Source organism: Hyla sarda, chromosome 1 (assembly GCF_029499605.1).
Source record: "Hyla sarda isolate aHylSar1 chromosome 1, aHylSar1.hap1, whole genome shotgun sequence".
NCBI lineage: Eukaryota > Metazoa > Chordata > Amphibia > Anura > Hylidae > Hyla > Hyla sarda.
Window position 1 is genome coordinate 349,880,038 of NC_079189.1, and position 23,150 is coordinate 349,903,187.

The 23,150-nt window shown below is 38.8% G+C and overlaps 1 protein-coding gene across 9 annotated transcripts in view; it reads left to right on the forward strand.

Annotated features, from left to right (window-relative positions):
• Positions 1-23,150, forward strand: part of NFIB (nuclear factor I B) — a 427,846-nt gene that overhangs the window by 395,150 nt on the left and 9,546 nt on the right. For 8 of the 9 annotated variants that reach the window (XM_056521279.1, XM_056521247.1, XM_056521296.1 and 5 more), the window contains one exon: positions 15,912-16,000. The exons of the other annotated variant lie outside the window; for it this stretch is intronic. In XM_056521279.1, the coding sequence (XP_056377254.1) occupies positions 15,912-16,000 (89 nt within the window). The remainder of the gene's footprint in view (positions 1-15,911; positions 16,001-23,150) is intronic. 9 annotated transcript variants of the gene reach the window in all.

A 23,150-nucleotide genomic window follows, 5' to 3' on the forward strand; every position in this document is an offset into this window, starting at 1 on the left:
ACAAATTTTTCCATGTTTCTGCAACAGTATCTGCCCCAGGGGAATCCATCCTTGTATGCTACAGATTTTATATTGTGCTCAGCTATTTATTTATTGATTTACACAGCATATAATCTGCAGTATGAAATCCACAGCATATACGATACATGTGAACATACCCTTAAGGTTTCAAAACTTGCTCACAGTGACAATTGACAGATTTACTTATATTTTGTATGATATTTAACTAAAACCTAAATATGATAATCTTACATTATTTGACTGCGTCTATTGACTATTTTTTTATTTAACTCAGTCAATTATAATTTTCATTGTAAGACAGGATGTTACCATCACAAACTCAATATTTGTGATTTGGTAATATTTTATTATAATATATTTTAAATCCTATCACAGAATGATACCATTACCTTAAAATAATACTAAGTATTGCTAAACATTGGTTCCAACTTAGATGCAGGGAAGAAATGAGCCTTGACCTTCGAGCAGTCTAATTTTCTCCAGGATCAATAAAGCCTTTGGGACTCAGCATAAATCTTGCAACACTAATATCAATTGCACTTAAGGCGACCATTATTTAACTCAGGACTTCTTTTTGCACTCTATGCTAATAGTATATTCTATAAAGCATTGCAATAGCCAAGGTGTTATGGTATATGTATGTGCACACGTCCTGGTTTGAGCAAATCGCCATTACCACCATCAACAGACAACACTGTAATTTTACTTATGATGAACATGGCTTATACATATTACTGTAGACACATACCAAGGTGTTGTGCACAAACAAATGCATAATATCAACATTCCTATGGCTGCATGCCTTCTCTAAATACAGATTGCCAACTCATAGAGCTTTAAATAAAGATTGTGGTTTCAATAGATAGGACTTCAATTTTATAGCATCTTTAAGCATCAAAGGTGTTCCATAGTGGATAAAGATTGTACAGTTAGCAGCGCACAATTTACGCTAAAAAGCTACATTTGGTCATAGATGTGGTATTTCTATACAGTCCTATAAATGAATAACCAATCTTGTAATATATAAATGGGCCAGGTCTAGCAGGGTCTCTTTCTTAGTTAGCATTCTTCTACTCCTACTCCTAAAGTAGGGCCATAATCCAGAAGGATGGATATGACATCTATATATACCCTAAAAGAGCACATGAAAAAAAGCTTATCTTTATGAGACAACCCCTTTAAACAATGGATATTAAGAGCAGTAAAAGTTATAGTACAATATATACTAATACTCGTTCCCATATGCCCAGCCATTTAGCTCAGTTTCTCTCCATTGGGGTAGAAAAATTCTGGATGGAAACTGATGTTAGAACCAGTCCCATTGTGTCAATGGGTTGTCCCTGGCATCCGGTGTGAAAACTGACATGCCAAGTGGCTCCAAACTTTTCACTACAAAAGTGTAAAAAGCCAGCTTACAACTGATGTGTTTTTGCATCAGTTGTGCTCTAATTTTTTATAAAAATCCTATCCTGATGCTGTGCACATATGTGAATACATCCTAATACATAGTATAGTTTATGTATAGTATTATGTGGTTAACAACTATGCATTGAAATTTAAAGTGTGCTTGTTGTTAACAAAAGCTTTTCATATATATAACGTAGATATTGCCATTATATGTATATTTGTAAAATACATTGGTTAAAAAATGTGTATATTTTTTAGGGATCAACCGATATTGATTTTCTAGGGCCGATACCGATAATCTGTGACTTTTCAGGCCGATAGCCGATAACTTATACCGATATTCCGGTATAAGTTATCAGCTATTTACCCTCAGGACAAGCAGGGCTCTGTGCACCGAGGACAAGCAGGGCTCTGTGCACTGAGGACAAGCAGGGCGCTGTGCACTGAGGACAAGCAGAGCTCTGTGCACTGAGGACAAGCAGGGTTCTGTGCACCGAGGACAAGCAGGGCTCTGTGCACCGAGGACAAGCAGGGCTCTGTGCACCGAGGACAAGCAGGGCTCTGTGCACCGAAGACAAGCAGGGCTCTGTGCACCGAGGACAAGCATGGCTCTGTACACTGAGGACAAGCAGGGCTCTGTGCACTGAGAACAAACAGGGCTCTGTGCACTGAGGACAAGGAGGGCTCTGTACACTGAGGACAAGGAGGGCTCTGTACACTGAGGACAAGCAGGGCTCTGTACACCGAGGACAAGCAGGGCTCTGGGCACCGAGGACAAGCAGGGCTCTGTACACCGAGGACATGCAGGGCTCTGTACACTGAGGACAAGCAGGGCTCTGTGCACTGAGGACAAGCAGGGCTCTGTGCACTGAGGACAAGCAGGGCTCTGTGCACTGAGGATAAGCAGGGCTCTGTGCACTGAGGTTAAGCAGGGCTCTGTACATTGAGGACAAGGAGGGCTCTGTACACTGAGGACAAGGAGGGCTCTGTACACTGAGGACAAGGAGGGCTCTGTATACTGAGGACAAGCAGGGCTCTGTACACGGAGGACAAGCAGGGCTCTGCACTGAGGACAAGCAGGGCTCTGTACAATGAGGACATGCAGGGCTGTGTGCACTGAGGTGAAACAGAGCTCTATACACTGAGGACAAGGAAGGCTCTGTACACTGAGGATAAGCATGGCTCTGTACACTGAGGACAAGCAGGGCTCTGTACACTGAGGACAAGCAAGGCTCTGTACACTGAGGACAAGCAGGGATCTGTACACTGAGGACCTGGAGGGCTCTGTACACTGAGAACAAGCAGGGCTCTGTACACAGAGGACAAGGAGGGCTCTGTACACTGAGGACAAGTGGGGCTCTGTACACTGAGGACAAGCGGGGCTCTGTACACTGAGGACAGGCAAGGCTCTGTGCACTGAGGCTCTGTGACAGGCTCCTGGCCCACACAGCAGGCTGATTGACAAGGCAGGAGTCGGCACAGAGCCCTGCTTGTCCTGCCCACACTTCCTGTATTTGGTCTCCTCATAGAGAGACACAGACAGTAGCTGCAGGGACCGCATTTTTTCACCCAAAAATATACACATTTTTTAATCAATGTATATTACAAATATACATATAATGGTAGTATCTACATTATATCAAAATGTATTTTTGTTAACGACAGGTACACTTTAATTGACTTTGTCATACCATCTCTATAAGTATTGCTAATGATCTACTTTTTATTTAGATCCATAGCATGTTAATGAATGACTGAATTATACAGTACATCCAAAACATTCTATTACGTTAATATGAATCAACTACTTTTTTTCTGTTGGCTACCAATTAAAGTAATTCATAATACCTTTCGGCTAGATTACTTTGAGGACAGGTTAGCATACAGTTGTTTGTTTAAAACAACAAAACTATTAGGTGCTGTTAAGATATTAAGAGCTATAAACAAGTCATTGGCCTTGTATTCATTAATAATTCCTTATCTTATTTATCTATTGTGATAGAGAATATGGAATATTAGGTCAGCATCAAAAATATACTCAGGAAAATAAATGAGTTTACCTTTCACGAGTTGCAATTCCCCAAAACTCTAGGCTCTCCTTGCTGAACTAAATATAAATTATTTCACTTTATGATTTTTTTTTCTTGCCAAAAAAGGGGAACTAGAAAGAAAGCAAACAAAACCTGCTTTAATTACTTTGTCAGTGCAAAGCTTGCCCTATGCGGCACAACTAAAGTGAGATTGATTTACTGTGTCCTCGTTCTGCTTTCCAAAGATTTAAGAGATTCCTCTCTGATGGTGGCAGGTTCTAAATGCATTTCATTTAAAACATCCCATGATGAATGAAAGCGAGAACCAAGAGGTACATGAAATGCATACAATCAATCATTTTATATTAGCTTAGAGAAATTCTAAATTAAGCAGAGGAGGATTTTAGCAGTGGTAAAGCCTTTTAGACAACCCACAACCCCTTTTAATACACATTGACCCTTCTGAAAGAAGTACTGTCACAGGTACATTCTAAACGTCATGTCAGATGGCGGGCTTGAAGAGTATTAAAGAGATTTATGCCCCCGGGAAATGAGAAGTATTGTCAACCAAAATCTTTTTTTATTAGAAAAGAATAAAAATGAAATGCTCCCTCATAAATTAGTGCTAAATAGAGTTGGACCATCCCAGCAATAGAGTTAGCATTGTATACATTCTGAGTGCAATCTGTTGTCACTAGTAGGAAGTAAATTGGAAACAACGTAACATAGGAAATGTATTTTCATTATTTTACAATGTCAATAAAAAAAAAAAAATATATATATATATATATATATGTATATTTTGAGGGTGAATGTTTTTTTTTTTTTTAGAAATGATTTGCCATTTGGCTTTTTCTGAACATTTACATGTTACCTTTTCATGCTTAACATTGTGTAATGTAACATTATTGCAAGCAGTATGCATTTGTATAATGAGTTCATATGTTACACAGGGTATGCATGTTGTAATTTTATAGCTCTGCTTAGCATTACTAACCTATTGTGCACTGGATATATCTTAGTACACATTTTGAGCCCACTTGACATTTAAAGGGGTACTCTGGTGGAAAACATTTTTTTTTTTATCAACAGGTGTCAGAAAGTTAAACAGATTTGTAAATTACTTCTATTAAAAAAAAAAACACTTAATCCTTCCAGTGCTGTATTCTACAGAGGAAGTTGTGAAATTCTTTTCTGTCTGACCACAGTGCTCTCAGCTGACACCTTTGTCCATGTTAGGAACTGTCCAGAGCATGATAGGTTTGCTATGGGGAATTGTTCCTGCTCTGGACAGTTCCTGACATGGACAGAGGTGTCAGCAGAAAGCACTGTGGTCAGACAAAAAATAAATTAAAAAATAAATTATCTTCCTCTGTATTATACAGCAGCTGATAAGTACTGGAAGGATTAAGATTTTTTAATAGAAGTAATTTACAAATCTGTTTAACTTTCTGGCACCAGTTGATTTAAAAAAAAAAAAAAAATGTTTCCCCCCGGAGTACCTCTTTAATGTTACTCTCCTTTAAATAGGCCCATACTCTAGACAACAGGGGGAGCAGCCGATTAACTGAGTGGTTAAAGTGCCAGTTTAATCTGAACCATATATTTTTTTCTCTTTGAGATACAATCTCAATACAGTTTCTGAAAACAAACATTTCATGTAGTATTATACACCAGTCCACCGTAACACTTAAAGGAGTACTCCGTCCCTAGAATCTTATCCCCTATCAAAAGGATAGGGGATAAGATGTCAGATCGCGGGGGTCCCGCCGCTGGGTTCTCTGCAGCACCCTGCTATCATTACTGCACAGAGCAAACTCGCTCTGTGCGTAATGACAGGCAATACAGGGGCCGGAGCATTGTGATGTCACTGCTCCACCCCCTTGTGAAGTCACGGCCCGCCCCCTTAATGCAAGTCTATAAGAGAAGGCGTAATGACCGCCACACCCCCTCCCATAGGCTTGTATTGAGGGGGCGGGCCATGACATCACGAGGGGTTGGAGCTGTGGCATCACGATGCTCCGGCCCCTTTATTGCCTATCATTACGCACAGAGCAAGTTTGCTCTGTGCAGTAATGACAGCGGGGTGCTGCAGCAGAGATCCCGGGGGTCACCAGGGGCGGGAACAATGCGAACTGACATATTATCCCCTATCCTTTTGATAGGGGATAAGATGTTTAGCAGCAGAGTACCCCTTTAAACCACCTGCCTAAGCTTAACCCCTTAAGAGCATAGCCCATTTGAGCCTTAAAGGGGTACTCCGCCCCTAGACATCTTATCCTCTATCCAAAGGATAAGGGATAAGAGGTCTGATAATGGGGGCCCGCCGCTGGGACCCCATGACCTCTCTGCGGCACCCGGCATTTGTTTAGAATGCTGGCTGCTGCACCGAAGGCTCGTGATGTCACAGCCACGCCCCCTTGTGACTTCACAGGCACACACCCTCAATGCAAGTCTATGGGAGGGGGTGTGGCGGCCGTCATGACGTCACGAGAGGGAGGGCACGGTCGTGATGTCAGCACTGCATCGCTAGTCATCCAGGCACGGAGCGAAGTTTGCTCCGTGCACCTGATGACTGCAGTGCCACAGAAGTAATCGCAGGGGGTCCCAGTGGCGAGACCCCCGTGTTCAGACATCTTGTCCCCTATGCTTTGGATAGGGGATAAGATGTCTAGGGGCAGAGTACCCCTTTAAGGACACAGCCAGCTTCATTTTTGCATTTTCGTTTTTTCTTCCTAGCTTTTAAGAGCCATTACTCTTTTTTATTTTTCCATCTTCAACCCATATGAGGGCTTGTTTTTTGCGTGACCAATTGTCCTTTGTAATGACACCTTTCATTTTACCATAAAATCTATGGAGTAACCAAAAAATATTATTTTGTGAAGAAATTGAAAATAAAAAAGCAACTTTGCAACTCTTGGAGGGTTTCCTTTTTATAGTGTGCTTTTTGGTAAAACTGACATGTTCTCTTCATTCTGTGGTTAAAGGGGTACTCCTGTGGAAAACATTTTTTTTAAAATCAACTGGTGCCAGAAAGTTAAACAGATTTGTAAATTACTTCTATTAAAAAATATTTACCCTTCCAATACTTTGTAGCAGCTGTATACTACAGAGGAAATTCTTTTCTTTTTGAATAAATTTTTTGTCTTGTCCACAGTGCTCTCTGCTGACACGTGATGCCCGTGTCAGGAACTGTCCAGAGAAGGAGAAAATCCCCATTACAAACCTATGCTGCTCTGGACAGTTCCTGATAGGGGCATCGGGTGTCAGCAGAGAGCACTGTTGGCAAGACAAACAAGAAATTCAAAAAGAAAATAATTTCCTCTGTAGCATAAACATACAGCTGCTAAATTATACTGGAAGGGTAAAGATTTTTAATAGAAGTCATTTACAAATCTGTTTATCTTTCTGGCACCAGTTGATTTAAAAAAAAAGAGTTTTCCACCGGAGTACCCCTTTAAAGTAATAGCCATGTTTACATAATTTACTATTTTTGTACTACTTTTAAAAGACTCAAGCTTTTATGTCAAAATAAGAATGTTTAAAATTTACCTATTCTGATCCCTATAAAGATGGAATGTGATGTGACTAAAAACAAGCAATTTTGGATTTTTTTTTTTACTTTTACGCCATTCACCATACGAGATCATTAATGATTAGTTATATTTTAATAGTTAGGACATTTCTACTCACGACGATACCAAATATGTTAATGTATTTTTACATTTATTCGTAAAATGTGAAAATGCTTAACTTTATTTTTCATTGGGGAGGGGCTTATTCACTTTAAACTTTTTATCCCCACAGTGAACTATTCATAGCGATCTTTTGATTGCCTTTACTGTTCAGTGCTATGTATTGGTATAGCACTGATCAGTAAAATTGGCTATCTATTTGTACAGCCTTCCAGAAGGCAGACCCTACAGATGGATTGCAGCAGAGCAGAGCATGTATGCGTCCTGTTGCCATCTTGACTCTTGTGCTGTTGGTGGTCCAATGTGTCCCCCCAAGCCCCACAGATACTTTTGATGCTGTGATCCTTTTTGATCTTGTCATCTTAAGGGTCAATGGCCAACCTCAGTGCGATCGCTGATATCCTCCTTTACCAGGGGGTCCCTGCCTGCGGTTTACAGCAGCCATCTTTACCCAGTCACCTTCGCGGGAGACACGGTAATCGTGGAACCCTGCAACGTAGGGTTTAAAGCAAATCTTTAACTTTGTCCATGATGCTCTACATGTATGGCAAATATATAGCACAGAGTGGGCTGATTCAAGTGATGTGATTAAATATTTAACATAATGTTACAGTGAGTTAAAACGTGATGTCAATTTATAGATAATACAGGTTTACACTATTCACAATAGATGATGGGTACATTCAAAAAAAATGCATCCCCTTTAAAGCATTAATGGCAAAATCCTAGGATATGTTATCAGTGTTAGATCTTTGGGGGTCAAACTGCTGTGAAACCTGACGATCACAATGTGATCATGCCTTTCAACTTTGATGGTTCCACTTGGCTTTTTCAAAAGTGGCATGGTCAGCCACTTCCCCAGTGAGTTTAATATATGCTTATGGTGAAGCAAAAGGCAGAGCTGTAGCTTGGCTTTATTTTTCATGGGGCAAGGGTTATTTCCCAAGTTATGTATCCTTACACCCTGGGAAAGGCAAAGTGGCATTTTGGCACCACCATTCCTAGCAGTCAGCACCTGGGGCACATGCTCTGGTGTCCCTCCTTAGCGACACCCCTGCAAAGGAATTTGGAGGCTAACATTAACTTATACCTGTATGTGTTACTTGTATGTTTGCCGGTGAAGCTATGCGCACTAATCCATGCCCCCATGTGTTCACCAATGGTCATATGCGGTTGCCAATACTACCATTATTATCACATTTTGGTTGCATGCGTTCACCAGCATGTGGCAACACGGCCCTAAGGTTAACAGCATTCCAATTTTCTTTTTTTCTTTTTTAACCCTTCACTACTTTTTTGAACATTGTTCTCTGATGTCTTTTCCTGCATACTGCCATGATTAGTGAGCCTCTGGTAATATAGCAGAGTTTCCATTTGTAATCATTTCTTTGTCTCTTTCGTACTCCCTAATAACTAGTTATCCAGATGTCCTTTATACTAGCCAGCAAACCTAATATGTCCAGGCCGCTGCTTAGCAACAAAAGAGATGGACCACAGGTGACAGTGTTGGCTCTTTGCTCAGTTGCTGAGATGTTGCTACATCGAAGACATAATTTGCATATTCTAATATACCATTAGTACCGGATTTTATATTTCTTTTTTTTAACTGCCTAGCTGTAAAGGGCTGGGGGGAAGGTTTATATTAGGTTTTTTCCAGGTGCATCCATTGGTATTCATTTGTATCACAATGATTTAATTCTCATGAAGAATTCTAAATAGATTGATAACTATTGCTTAGTTTTCAATCTGTTTATAAGGGAAGCTGAATGCTGCAGGCTAAAGCCCAAATGGGCCCTGCAATAAAGCACCCAACAAACTCAGGAAACAACCCATCAACACTGTGAAGACCCTTATTGTGTCTGTTATCATTAATGACAGTTTGACGTAAAACTATGACACAAACCTGCCGCAGTGGTATGAAAATGGATAAGAGGTCACCTTACACATATGTAAGATGGAGAGGAAACACATTTAAAGGAAGTCAGAGTTCAGATGACATTATGCAAATGCTTCTTTTGAAAAGATTAGCTGACACTACTAAAATAACAAACATTGCCATCAGTTATTCCATTTATTCTTTTGTTCTGCATAATAATTTAGAAAAATATACTTTTTTTTATTAAACTCAGATTTAATTATGTCTTAGCTACTGGCTGACTTGTTGATGGTACTTATTTATGTTATAGTCACAAAAGAAATGTAGACATGAAACACAAACAGACATTGGAAGGCAAATCTATCATACTTTTGCATGCACATTATATTCCTTGTTCTACTCATGGTGATGCTATGAAGAATTTGGCACAATCATATATGCCATGTGTTCAAGGCCCATGTAATAGTAGATGAATGTGTCTAAAGAACTGCAGAATTTGACTACTGGCCAAAACATGAATTTTGTTGTGACAAAAGCTATGGTACACCAAGTGTAAGCCTGTAGGTCTACATTTTTAAATATCTCAGAATGTAATAAAATAACTTACTGTGTTTCTCCAAAAATAAGACCGGGTCTTATATTAATTTTAGTCACAAGAAACACACTGGGGCTTATTTTCTGGGTAGGGCTTATTTATTTACGGTATGATATGTACATTGAACAACATGGCGGTTCCACGGTATTTACACCCCCCCCATTATCATCGTGGGATGGGCGCAGCTCTGCCCCCCAATGTCCCCCTCCCCTCTCCGGTTTATCAGCCCCACGCGGCACCCCACATCGGGGGACTAATCGTATGTCACCCGCGAGCACAGCTTCTCTCCCCCCCACCTGCCAAATAATTATCAACCGCTGCGCTGTACTTTGTATTCCTGTGCCCGGGCTGTAAATATTAAAAAAGAAACTTTAACTTACCTTCGTCCTCCATTCCCCCGTTGCTAAGGAACCGGCCTCATGGTTCCTCTGCTGTTCTTGCTGCTTCCTGGTGTTTTGGGACGTCACAGAGCCTTCAGCCTATCACCGCCCGCAGCGATGTCCCGCCTCGGCCGATGATAAGCTGAACCGACTGTCATGTAAGAAGCCGGCCGGCTCCTTACATGACAATGCGCTCAGCCTATCATCGGCCGAAGCGGGACATCGCTGCGGCCGGTAATAGGCTGAAGGCTCTGTGATGTCCCATCCCCAGGACCACAGCAAAAACAGCGTAGGACAGTGAGGCAGGTTCCTTAGCAACGGAGGACGAAGGTAAGTTAAAGTTTGTTTTTTAATATTTGCAGCCCGGGCATTGTCTAGGTCAGTGGTCTTCAACCTGCGGACCTCCAGATGTTGCAAACATTTGCAACATCTGGAGGTCCGCAGGTTGGAGACCACTGGTCTAGGTCTTATTTTTGGGGTAGGGCTTATATTGCAGCCACCACGATAATCCAGCTAGGGCTTATTTTCGGGGTAGGGTGTATATTCGGGGAAACGCGGTAGTAGTTCAAGAAGACATATACATACAGTACATATATATATCTCTACTGATCAACTTCAACATAAACTAATATTGTCCAACCAACAAGATGCAGAAAGTGCTGGCACTGCTAGTCTACCACAGGGTAACAGTCTTAAAGGGGTATTCCAGGAAAAAAAAATGTAATATATCAACTGGCTCCAGAAAGTTTAATTGATTTGTAAATTACTTCTATTAAAAAATCTTAATCCTTCCAATAATTATCAGCTTCTGAAGTTGAGTTGTTCTTTTCTGTCTGGCAACAGTGCTCTCTGCTGATATCTCTGCTTGTCTCGGGAACTGCACAAAGTAGAAGAGGTTTGCTATGGGGATTTACTTCCACTCTGGACAGTTCCCGAGACAGGTGTCATCAGAGAGCACTTAGACAGAAAATAACAACTCAACTTCAGCAGCTCATACGTACTGAAAAGATTAAGATTTTTTTAATAGAAGTAATTTGCAAATCTGTTTAACTTTCTGGAGCCAGTTGATATATAAAAAAAAGTTTTTTTCCTGGATAACCCCTTTAATATGTGAGAGGCACTTCACTGTGAACAAAGTTGCACATGATACTACTGATTGGGTGGTGCTCACATGTAGGAACAGCAGCATGTAAATACAATCCAGAAATTCACGAATTCCAAAGGCACTCACCGGGTACTGTCTGACTTCTTCTTTAGTTAGTACATTACATACAGGCATGTTCAGGTGGCAGCAAGCCGCTACCAGAGTGAGACGCCAATGTGCATAGATTGGTGACAGCTGCAACAGACCATTTCCTCTGATCTGTGCGCTCCTTCTTAAGTACACTCCTCTTCTAGTGATGTGGAACACAGGTAAATGGAAAGATACAAATAGAAAAGTACTGTGTAATACAAATACATATATAATTTCTATTTTAAAAAATCTATACAAAATGTTACAGAAAGACTCCCATATCAATTCTGTCATTTAACCCTGCATTTTCTTGTGCACGTGTGCTTAGTATCCATCTAGCTTCTAATACTCGCAGCCTCTTAATATTATCTTGACCTTCTTCTATGTTCAGTTTTTGTAGACTCATAAATGACAATTTATCTGTACATCCATTATGTTCTGTATTTATGTGCTCTGTCTTCCTGTAACATTTTGTATAGATTTTTTTTTAAATAGAAATGATATGTTTTTGTACTACACAGTACTTTTCTATTTGTATATATCTTTCCACTCACCTGTGTTCCACATCACTAGAAGGGGAGTGTACTTAAGAAGGAGTGCACAGGTCAGAGGAAATGGTCTGTTAAGTTCCTGACGGAAGGAAACAGCTGTCACCAATCTATGCGCACTGCCGTCTCACTCTCGTAGTGGCTTGCTGCTGCCTGAACCTGCATGTATGTAATGTACTAAATAAAGAAGAAGTCAATCAGTACCCAGTGAGTGCCTTTGGAATTCTTGAATTTCTGGATTGTATAAACTAATATTGTGTAGGTTCCCCTAATATCACTAAAACAGCTCTGACATGTTGAGGCATAGACTCCACCATGACGTTAGCAGCAGATTCTTTAAGTCCTGTAAGTTACGAGGTTTGTGTAGTGTAGTGTTAGCCTTAACTTTTAATATTAACATAATGCAGCTAGGGTCCCCAGGAACAGCTGGCTTCATCTGGCCCTACAGGTCATCTCAGGGTAATCGTAACTTGTAAGCATTCTACCATGAGAAAGTGCTCTGGCTAGCTATGCTCCACTGCAGAATTTTCTCAGCAGTATGTCCAAACATATTATGATACAGATGTGAGTTGTAATCTCTGGATCTGTCAGAAGTCAAATGATAATTTTCTAGAAGCCTTTTGACTTGTACAAGTAACCTGTAACAAATACATATTCCAAACAGTGCTCAGGCTTTGAATAATGTGTCATTTTGACAAATCCTCTTTTTAACCTTTTCGCTGCCAGGAGAATTTTACGCCTCTGGTAGCCAGGAGAATTTTACGCCTCTGGTAGCCAGGAGAATTTTTACAATTTTGACATGAACACATAAAGCTTAAGATTCATATAAAACTTTGTACCCTTATATTTATGGAAACTAGACACCTGACACATTGTTAAAATTTACTTTATAGACACATTGGGCCTCATTTACTAAAAGTGGAAAGTAGTTTTCTTTGTGGCTTTTTTTTCCTAACATGTATTTTCCATGTTATTTACTAATGTTGTGCTCTTCCCTACGTTGTGCTTTTTTTTACACATGCTTTGAGCTGTCAGGTTTTCCAGAGCTGAAATCCACTACATTTTATTTGGGAGCATCTCACCAACATTTCCAAAAATGTTGGGGAGATGCCCTTTTCTGATACACACCCCTTTTCCCAGGTGGCCACCCCCTTTTTATGATTTTCTGAGTAAAGTGGAGAGTTAGTAGGGTTTTTTGGATTTTATTTGTTGTAAATTTTGGTGCACGACACATGCAACACAAAAACCCTACAAAATCTACTCTGTAAATGAGGCCCAATGTTTAGTTAAAATGTATTACTATGCATATTTATTATTAGTCACCTAAACCGTATTTAAGTTTTGCAACTTAACCATTCAGAGTAGTGATACAGAGATTTAAGTTCTCTCAATGCTGTTAATGAGCCCTTGAGAGTCCCCTCCATGATACACAGTTATTTTTTACTCTCTGCATTTTAGGGGATGGAACCAGAGCTAGGCTGTCTGCCAGTAGCACACACACAGGACTTCCTTTCTCTTTTCTGGCAAATCACAGCAGAGCACTTGTCATCATGTGCATGCATGGGATAGGCATAAGGCTATCCTTAAATAAGATAGGGCCAGGGACTATTCATAGTATTCAGGATATTGGGCAGACTAGATGGGCCAAATGGTTGTTATCTGCTGACACATCCTGTTTCTATGAAATAATGCTGATGAAAGTGCACTGGACTGAACAGGCTGGCCTTGTGCTGGAGGATGCTTTACATAGTACAGTACTATAGATTGCATGCGGAGTGAGAAGGAGTTAATGATGCTTTGGCATAGCAGTGTGTTATATGAGCAGAAATTAAATAAATAGCCATAGCACAGTAAGGAAAGGAGTACACTAAGCACTGTACCACTGCTTCTCCCCATAAGCTAAATAAAGGGGGAGAAGAGTTTATACTGCAGTACTGTGGACATACTGCAGTAGGTAGACTGGTATTTACACAAGGTGAGCTTTATGGGTGGACAGAGATGAGAGGGAACCCTTTATTTACCTTCTGGGAACAATCTAGATTATTTTCAGCAGGAAGACTGATTCAGATTGCAGGTAAACAGCCCAGGTTTTCTCAGGCTCTCTCAAGTGAGACACCTAGTGGGCAACACTTTAGAACTATTTTATGGGGGAAGTCGTTTTCTTTTAAATTTGGTGATTTACAAATGTGTTAGAAACCACATAAGCTATCAAGTGGATGGAAGTTTTTTGAAACAGCAGCGGCCATTTAAGTCCTTGAAATGGAAGGAGTCAATGCATTTATACCAGAAAACTTGCATAATGGCTCCCCATTTTCTTAAAGGCCTCATACATATTTCAGCTGTGTACCTGAACTACACTACACAGATTAACTATGGGTCTGTATTATGGATGCATAGGCATTCCAGGTGCCAGGATATTACCATTATATAGCATCTGTAGACCTCGGTTTGAAAAATAAATATAAAGCTATTAGATTATATATATTTCTTTAGGTATGGTATTACAAAAGGGCTTCCCAACTGTGGTATGGAAGATATTTCATGCGTAACAAGAGATAGGTGCCGAGATCTTCCCAATCTAGGAAATGTTCTTCAATGTTTCATAATGCTCACCTTTAACGCCACAGTCATACACATATTTTTCTTATGATCAGAATGACTTTCCCATAAGAAAAACATTCCAATGGTATAGAAAATCTAAAATTGTGTTGTGCTGAAATACTAATACATTATCATACTAGGAACATATTTTCATATGGTTTATTAAGATAGAAAAACATGATGATTTCAGTCATATTAAATCTGCTATCACAAGGCAGCAGATGCAAAGCAGGGAAAGCCATGTACATTTCAATTAATCTACCCAAAAATGCAGATGGAAAAGTGGACAATTCGAAGCTTCGATGCTTTTAATCGGCTTCTGCTACCGAAGACTGTGCTCCTCTCCGTCCCACTTATCACCCTACTGCAGTCACCTGTGCTAATTTCATTAATCAAATTGAAAAACCCATTTCTGTTTACCTGGCATTGTGCTGAGGATTATTTCATAACCATCATACCATATCTTGTCCCTTTCTCATACTTCCCTTCCATTTTCCTCTAGAGTTCCTCCAAAGTCATAGGATTGTAAAGGAAAAGAAGATTGTTTGAGATAATCTGCTCTGGACATATAGACCTTTAGGGTCTATTCACACGTACAGTATCCTGTATTTGATGCTCAAGATTTGATGCTTCAGATTTCAGTGTAAACTAATTGATTGAACACAGCATCAAAACTGCAGCTTCAAATCCAGTGCATCAACTATGCGCAGAGTACAGAACATGTGAATACACCCCCACAGATCACTTCTCTTCAGCAATAGTCATGTATACATATGCTTTAAAAATGCTCATCTTTTTATTAGTAATTATGTTGATATTTTAATATTGATTCATAAAGTTATCCTTCCGTTCTAGATTTGTTTTTAACTATGTTGTTTTCCTTTAAGTCTAAAAAAAATTGCATGTTTTCTGTAGCCCTGTTTAATCCATCTGCATGCCGCAGGCCAGACACTGACCAGGTGATCAACTTCAGAACATATTTAGTGCCTTCCGTGCTCTTCCTTCTTGTTCATTTCTTTATTTTTGGTTGATCATTAACAATTTTTAAGTTTAACAATGGCTAATAGGAATGTGCTTAAAATACCCCCTTACATCTTGTATGTTCCCTATACCAAGGTAATAATCTGTGGAAACTAACTTTCATGCACACTGTATACTGGTCTTGTGTATATCTATAATCTTAGACAATCTGTACAATTACACTGTTCAAGATGTATCTTCTCGCACTGTATCCAGTACAGTTTATAAAGTAATGAAAAGTGCAAAGATATACACAGTACCAAGATATAAAGATATATATATATATATATATATATATATATATATTCTCATCGTAAACTCTAAGGCCTAAGAATGTGTGTGTATGTATACATATATATATATATATATATATATATATATATATATATATATATACATATCACAGGGAGCAAGTTTACTCGAGATTTTGTACCTATGCATGTGTAAATACTAAAACTGCAGTACTGCTGGATCCATATCTGACTGCTAGGTTTCAATTGACAGCTGAGGATTTGTGACTGGACCATGAATCAAAACGGCAGGCATTTATACCCCAGTGCCAGTGAGGATACATTGGGAATAACTTGGCAAAGGTAAAATTTTAATTATTTCCAACCCTACACTTCATCTATAAATGACATTGAGACATAGCCCTGTTGTAGCTCCCCCCTACTCCCTCCTTCTCTCTCTCCTGGAAACATTTATTTACATATCACAATTAACCAAAACAATTTTGTGAAGAATTTTCTAAACACATTTGTTCCATTGTAGTTTTCACTGTGACGGGTGAACAGCTTGGCCAAACCAGTGGGTTTGCTGAGTATGTGCAAAAAGAGACTCGTTGACAGCAGATGACTTTCCCGGCAGACAATGGGTTAATCCATGTCTGGATCGTCGTATGGTTGCTGTCAAATACAGGCTTTTATACTTCAACATTGTTTTAAGGCACCACAAGCTTCAGATGCTGTAGGGAATTGGAGCTACGATATGCATATATCATTAAACAGCAACAACACAATAGATATAGATGTATGGCATAATTAATGCTAGATATCACCATGTATAGTTATTATAACCATATTTCCATACAAAGCATCACAGAAAGCCTACGTTTGCACACACAGTGGGAAAATAACCAAAGAACTAACATAAATAATTAACATACTAACTGGTTGCTGATGGTACATTTGTCTTTCATTTTGTCATATTCTGAGGTAAGAAAATAAGCATGCATTTCATAAATCACAAATAATCTAGAATGCTCGCTAACTAAATACTCTGCTAATCATTTGTCCTTCGCATGTTGGAGGTATAATCTTCTCTGATTGTCATAAAAATCCTTGAACGACTCTGTAGAATACTGCTGTGTTGTTAACAGCTGGGGATGCTACCTACTACGTGATTTAAATGTGGGTGGTGGTGATATTACATATGCATGCCTTTAATGTGAAACAGTTATTGCAATTTGATCAAGAATTTTTATCTGTGTTTTATATAGCACAAAACATAAGTTTCCTAGTAATACTCTTGAGGAAATGTATTTGTTTTCTTCTTATGGAGTTTGGGCAAATTCCAGCATCCAGGTGGCTAGTGCTCTTTTTTGCTAATCACTTCATTTTTGGGTTGATTTCCCTTGCCAGTTTACCAAAGTATTTTTTTTTATTTTTTGTAAATCAACTGGTGCCAAAAAGTTTTAAAGATTTTCAAATTACTTTTATTTCAAGCCTTCTAGTACTTATTAGTTGCTGTATGCTCTTGAGTAAAGTGTGTCGTTTTCTATTCAAACACGGTTCTCTTTGTATCAGGAACAGCCTAGAGCAATGGGATTTTTTTTTCAAGCTCTGGACAGTTCCTGACACAGACAAAGGTGGCAGCAGTGAGCACTGTCTGTGATTGAAAAGACTACATGACTACCTTCAGAGCATACAGCAGCTGATAAGCCCTGGAAGGGTTGAGTTTTTTTTTTATGTTTGGTTTTTATTTTTAAATAGAAGTAATATACAAATCTTCATAATTTGTAGCACCAGTAGATTTGAAAATAAGTAAATAAAAATTTCCATACTACCCCTTTAACCCCTTAACGACGCAGGATGTATATTTACATCCTTCGACGGCTCCCGCGATATAACGCGGGCTCACGCGGTGACCCCGTGTCATATCGGGTCGGTCCCGGCTGCCATCAACGGCCGGGACTTGCGGCTCATACAGGACATCACTGATTGCGGTGATGCCCTATATTAACCCTTCAGAAGCGGCGATCGAAGTTGACCGTCTGAATTGAAAGTGAAAGTAACCCGACAGCTCAGTCGGGCTGTTCGGGACTGCCGCGATTAAATTGCGGCACTCCGAATAGCTTACAGGACACCGTGAGGATCCCTACCTGCCTCCTCGATGTTCAATCGGCTAATGACTGCCCCATGCCTGAGATCCAGGCAGGAGCAGTCGAGCACCGATAACACTGATCAATGGCATCTTAATACATGCCAGTGATCAGTGTAAAAGATCAGTGTGTGCAGTGTTATAGCCCCCTATGGGAGCTATAACACTGCAAGAAAAAAAGTGTTAATAAATGTGATTTAACCCTTTCCCTAATAAAAGTTTGAATCACCCCCTTTTCCCATAAAAAAAAAAAACTGTAAATAAAAATAAACATATGTGGTATTGCCGCGTGCGTAAATGTCCGAACTATAAAAATCTATCATTAATTAAACCGCACGGTCAATGGCGTACACGCAAAAAAATTCCAAAGTCCAAAATAGCGTATCTTTGGTCACTTTTTATACCATTAAAAAAGGAATAAAAAGTTATCAAAAAGTCCGATCAAAACAAAAATGGTACCAATAAAAACTCAGATCACGGCGCAAAAAATTAGGCCTCACACCGCCCCATACGTGGAAAAATTAAAAAGTTATAGGGGTCAGAAGAGGACATTTTTAAACGTATAAATTTTCCTGCATGTAGTTATGATTTTTTCCAGAAGTACGACCAAATCAAACCTATATAAGTAGGGTATCATTTTAATCGTATGGACCTACAGAATAAAGAAAAGGTTTTTTTACCAAAAAAAAGCACTGCGTAGAAACAGAAGCCCCCAAAAGTTACAAAATGACATTTTTTTCTTCAATTTTGTTGCACAATTATAATTTTTTTCTGTTTTGCCGTGCATTTTTGCGTAAAATGACTAATGTCACTATAAAGTAGAATTGGTGGCACAAAGAATAAGCCATAAATGGATTTTTAGGTGGAAAATTGAAAGGGTTATGATTTTTAAAAGGTAAGGAGGAAAAAACGAAAATGCAAAAACTTGAAAAAACGCTGAGTCCTTAAGGGGTTAAATTATCTTTTGGAGTTGTCATTCTAGCTTCTAATATGTGCTATATTTTGCCATCCCATGAGTTATTCTGAATTGTGGAATATCTATCAGTTTTTAAAATATGCCACTAGAGCTACTTCTTGTGGCAAGACTGGGACAGCCATTATCTAGATGACACCTAAAATAAGGTAAGTGTGAGGAAACCAGTAAAAGAAGAATCACCACAGTTATATGAAATATTGGATGGATTTCTAGACTATAGAGAAACTTGTACATATGTTTAGGTAATAACCAATGAAATAAGAAATCAGTGGTCCATTTATTGTAAATATTGTATTGTGTATTTGATTTTAGGTATATTTTAGATTTCATAGCTGAGTTATGGTTAATATCCATTAAATAGCGTTGTTTCATATAAATTTGTTATAATTATGTAGCTATTTTGATAACAATATATCATAATTGGACTAGATCCCAGATAGGGGAAACAGTAAAAGTGCATCCGTGTCTGTTTCCTTATGTATAAGGGAAGAGTGCATTGATCTACAGTTCTTCATGCAAGCAGCTGAGTAGCGTAAAGCAGATTCTACACATGAAACTATTTACCTAAAAAACATCACCTAGCCCTAGTACAACATACAAATACTTGCAATACTTTAGTCTTAGAGCTTTCCTGTGAAAACTTTGTAAACTATTTTAAAAGAAAAGATTATTGAAGATAGTTTTTGAAGTTTTTACCAGTGGTTCACTTCTCTAAACAAGGATATATTAAAGGGGCACTCCGCTGGTCAGTGTTTGGAAAAAACTGTTCCGAATGCTGGAGGCGGCGCTTGGAGCTTGTGACTTCATAGCCCCGCCCCCTCATGACATGATGTCCAGCCCCCTCAATGCAAGTCTATGGAAAGGGGCGTGGCAGCTCTCAAGCCCCCTTCCATAGGCTTGCATTGAGGGGGCAGAGCGTCACATCATGAGGGGGCAGGGCTATGATTTCACAAACTCCCAGCTCCAGCGTTCGGAACAGTTTGTTTTGTATTTACTGTCCTATCAATTCTTTTTTCCTGATTATTTCAGCCATACAAATATTATACTTACTATTGCTTGCCTTTGCACAATATATATTTATCACTCTTCTAAAGCATGTTATAGATGTCTGATATATGGGATTACCACTGTTGGGACCACCATTGAACTCTTCTTCTTTACTGCATGACTGTAGTGAAAAGAACTTGGCGTTATGCAATAGCTAAGCATGTATACTCCTGCTCTATTTACATGAGTTCAGATATTGTCAAATACAGCAGTTGGCTGTTTCCATTGGCCTGTCTGGGGACAAAAACTGTCTGATTTGCCCAGAGCAACCAATCACAGTTTAGCTTTTATTTCTCAGACTGCTCTGTTCTTGGACACATTGATAAATCTGGGCCAATTAATGAAGTGACAGGGTCCAAATATGCTTCCACTAGTAAAGATGTAGGAGTCCATACTCAATGGTGCTGTCATGTATTCAGGGCTTTATAAAAGATGATGAATATTCAGTGGACTGTAAAGGTCTCCAGATCTCTTCAAAGAAATGCACCGGGGCCAGACTCCTATGTTGCCATTCTACAGGAAATGGATGAGCAATTCATTAAGATGCATTAAGATAATCTAATTTGGGACCCTATCTCTAAATTAGCCAAGTCCCATACTTGAAGGGAAGAAAAAAAAAAGGATAGGGGTGAAATAAGTTTATATATTCAAATTGATAGGAGTTTCTGTAGCGTGAAGAAGGATGTTTGTATTTTCCCCCTTTTTTGTGTAGCTGTGATCACGTCTCAGGCTGTCTGGTAACCAGGAGAAACGAGACATGATGTAATTCCAGATTGAACTTGAACTTCAGGGACTTAGAATGTGGGGCAGTGGGAACAATGGACCATAGGAATCAATAATGTCCATTTAACAGACGACCATGTTGGGAACTCGGTGTTAACATTTATGGGAGAGAAACAGCAGGATCTGCTGTGTGACCAGAATGAGATGGTCCAGATACAAGATGTTGGAAGTAAAGAAAACAACTTTTTTTTCTCTTTTTGTTCCAGCAAATGTTTTCTTCTGTCTCTCTTACTCTGTAAGCGGCCTCTGCAGATTCCTGTAGGATTAAAATAAAAAAAAGTAAACCTCTCTCTGCGGTAAACCAGTTGCCTGCTCTAAGCACTCTTTGTTCACTTAGGTATAACAAAGTTAATCTTACGTTTCCTGTGAAGTGATTTTTGGAAGGACTAAAAGAAAGGAATCATATCGTGTAGTAACTCCCACACGTGTTAAATGTGTTTGTAGTGGATGAGGGACATTGCTACATTGTGTCCTAGTTGTAAATTAGTTAAAAATGATGATCCCGTTTTTGTGAAAAGAAAGATAAAGTATATCTTCCACAAGCTGAAATGTCTGAAATATTTAGTTTTTTTCAATAGTTTTAGCAGTTTTAGTTTGTAATGGTAAATATATTCAATATATTTTAAACAATAAATTAGTGAGCCATATTTTAGGACACTTAATAAGATCATTTTGCAGGTATTTCTTAGTAAAAGTGTAGACATTTTGACTAGGATATGTGAGGTAATTATTTTATATTTCCCACAAATTTTTCCCCAGAGTATTTTATAATACAGAATAGAAAGGTTTTACTTGTTCCTTAGCCATTTATTCCGTTTTGCACGCAGTTGTTTTTGGCTTGTTGACTTGGTGCAAAATATGGCAATCATGGCTTTTGTGGTATTCGGCTTGGGAAAACCCATAACAGGTTACTCTGTAAGGTTAGGGTAAGTTAAAAGTTAAATAATTAAAAAGTCAAATGACTTCTACTATTAATCATTGTAAAACCTTATTAAATGAGATACATAACACATGTTCTTCACATGCAGTTTTATAATTCTTAAGTTGTCTACTGTTTGTATATTTATATGCCATTATGCAGGATTACCTTCAGAACATGTAACTATGATAAAAAATAAAAGTCATATAAGTTGTAATTGATGGCTAACTGTTCAGTTACATTGACAATTAAGCTCATGTCACATAACTCATGTAAATGTTTTCAATGTTTGCCCATAAGCTTGTTTACCTGCAAATGTCCAAATTCTACCGAAGTGCCTAAAACACACAATATTTTACCAATGCACCCCATCAGCTGATTATTTCGTAAGGAACAGTGATGCTAAATGTATTATCACCCATTTGGTCTTAAAGGGGTTAACCAACTTTTAAATTATTTTTAAAAAGTTAATTAAAGAGGTACTCCGGTGGAAAACAATTTTTTTCAAATCAACTGGTGCCAGAAAATTAAACAGATTTGTAATTTTCTTCTATTTAAAAATCTTAATCCTTGCATTACTTATCAGCTGCTGTATGCTCCACAGGAAATTGTATTGTTCTTCTTAGTCTGACCACTGTGTTCTCTGCTAACACCTCTGTCCATGTCAGGAACTGTCCAGAGTACAAGCAAATCCCCTTTGGATAGTTCTTGATACGGACAGAGGTGTCAACAGAGAGCACTGTGATCAGACTGAAAAGAACACCAGAAAGAAATACAACTTTCTGTTGAGTATACAGCAGCTGATAACTATTGGAAAGATGAAGATTTTGAAATAGAAGTAATGTACAAATCTGTTTAACTTTCTGGCACCAGTTGATTTGAAAACATTTTTTTCCATCGGAGTACCCCTTTAAGATATATTATTACTTTCCTCCCTCTACGTTCCCAAACTGATCCACTTTTCGGCCTCTGTTTGGTGCTCCAGTCTTAATTTAGGAGCGAAAATGACATAACCACGACAGCTAATCAGCGGTCTTGAAAGTTACACTCTGTACTTCTAGAATCATGGCTCTCATCACTGAGCAGTGATGCCAGGAGTGTGGAGCATGACCTGAGGCCACTGATTGACTGTGACGGTATTGTGACCGCCACTCCTAAATCAAGACCAGATCACTGAATGGAGGCAGAACAGGGGATCAGTGCGGTAACGATTGGGAAGGTAAGTAACAATTTGTTATTTTGATTCATTGGGCCTTTAAAAATGTATTTTTAAAAGGTGGATAACCCTTTTAATCATTTTCTATTAAACCTTTTAAAAAGCTTTTGGTGCATGTTTCTTTTTTTCTTTTATATCAACATGGAGTATACATACTGAAATCATGCTGTCTTGAGAGAACAAAAGTACATATAAGTGATTGACCAAAAATAGAGCAAATTCACACAAAATGTTGGGTACATTTAAATGGGACCCCTTTTACTAAGCTCTTTCCAACAGAGTTTTTTTTTTTTTTTCTTCATTTTTTGGTGCACGCTGTTTGCACCAAGTCTGCACCAGCATGCCACATAATGCGAAGAAAGAAAAATCCACAAAAACAACCTACATATTTATTAAGGTTTCTGACAAAAAAATGAGAATTCT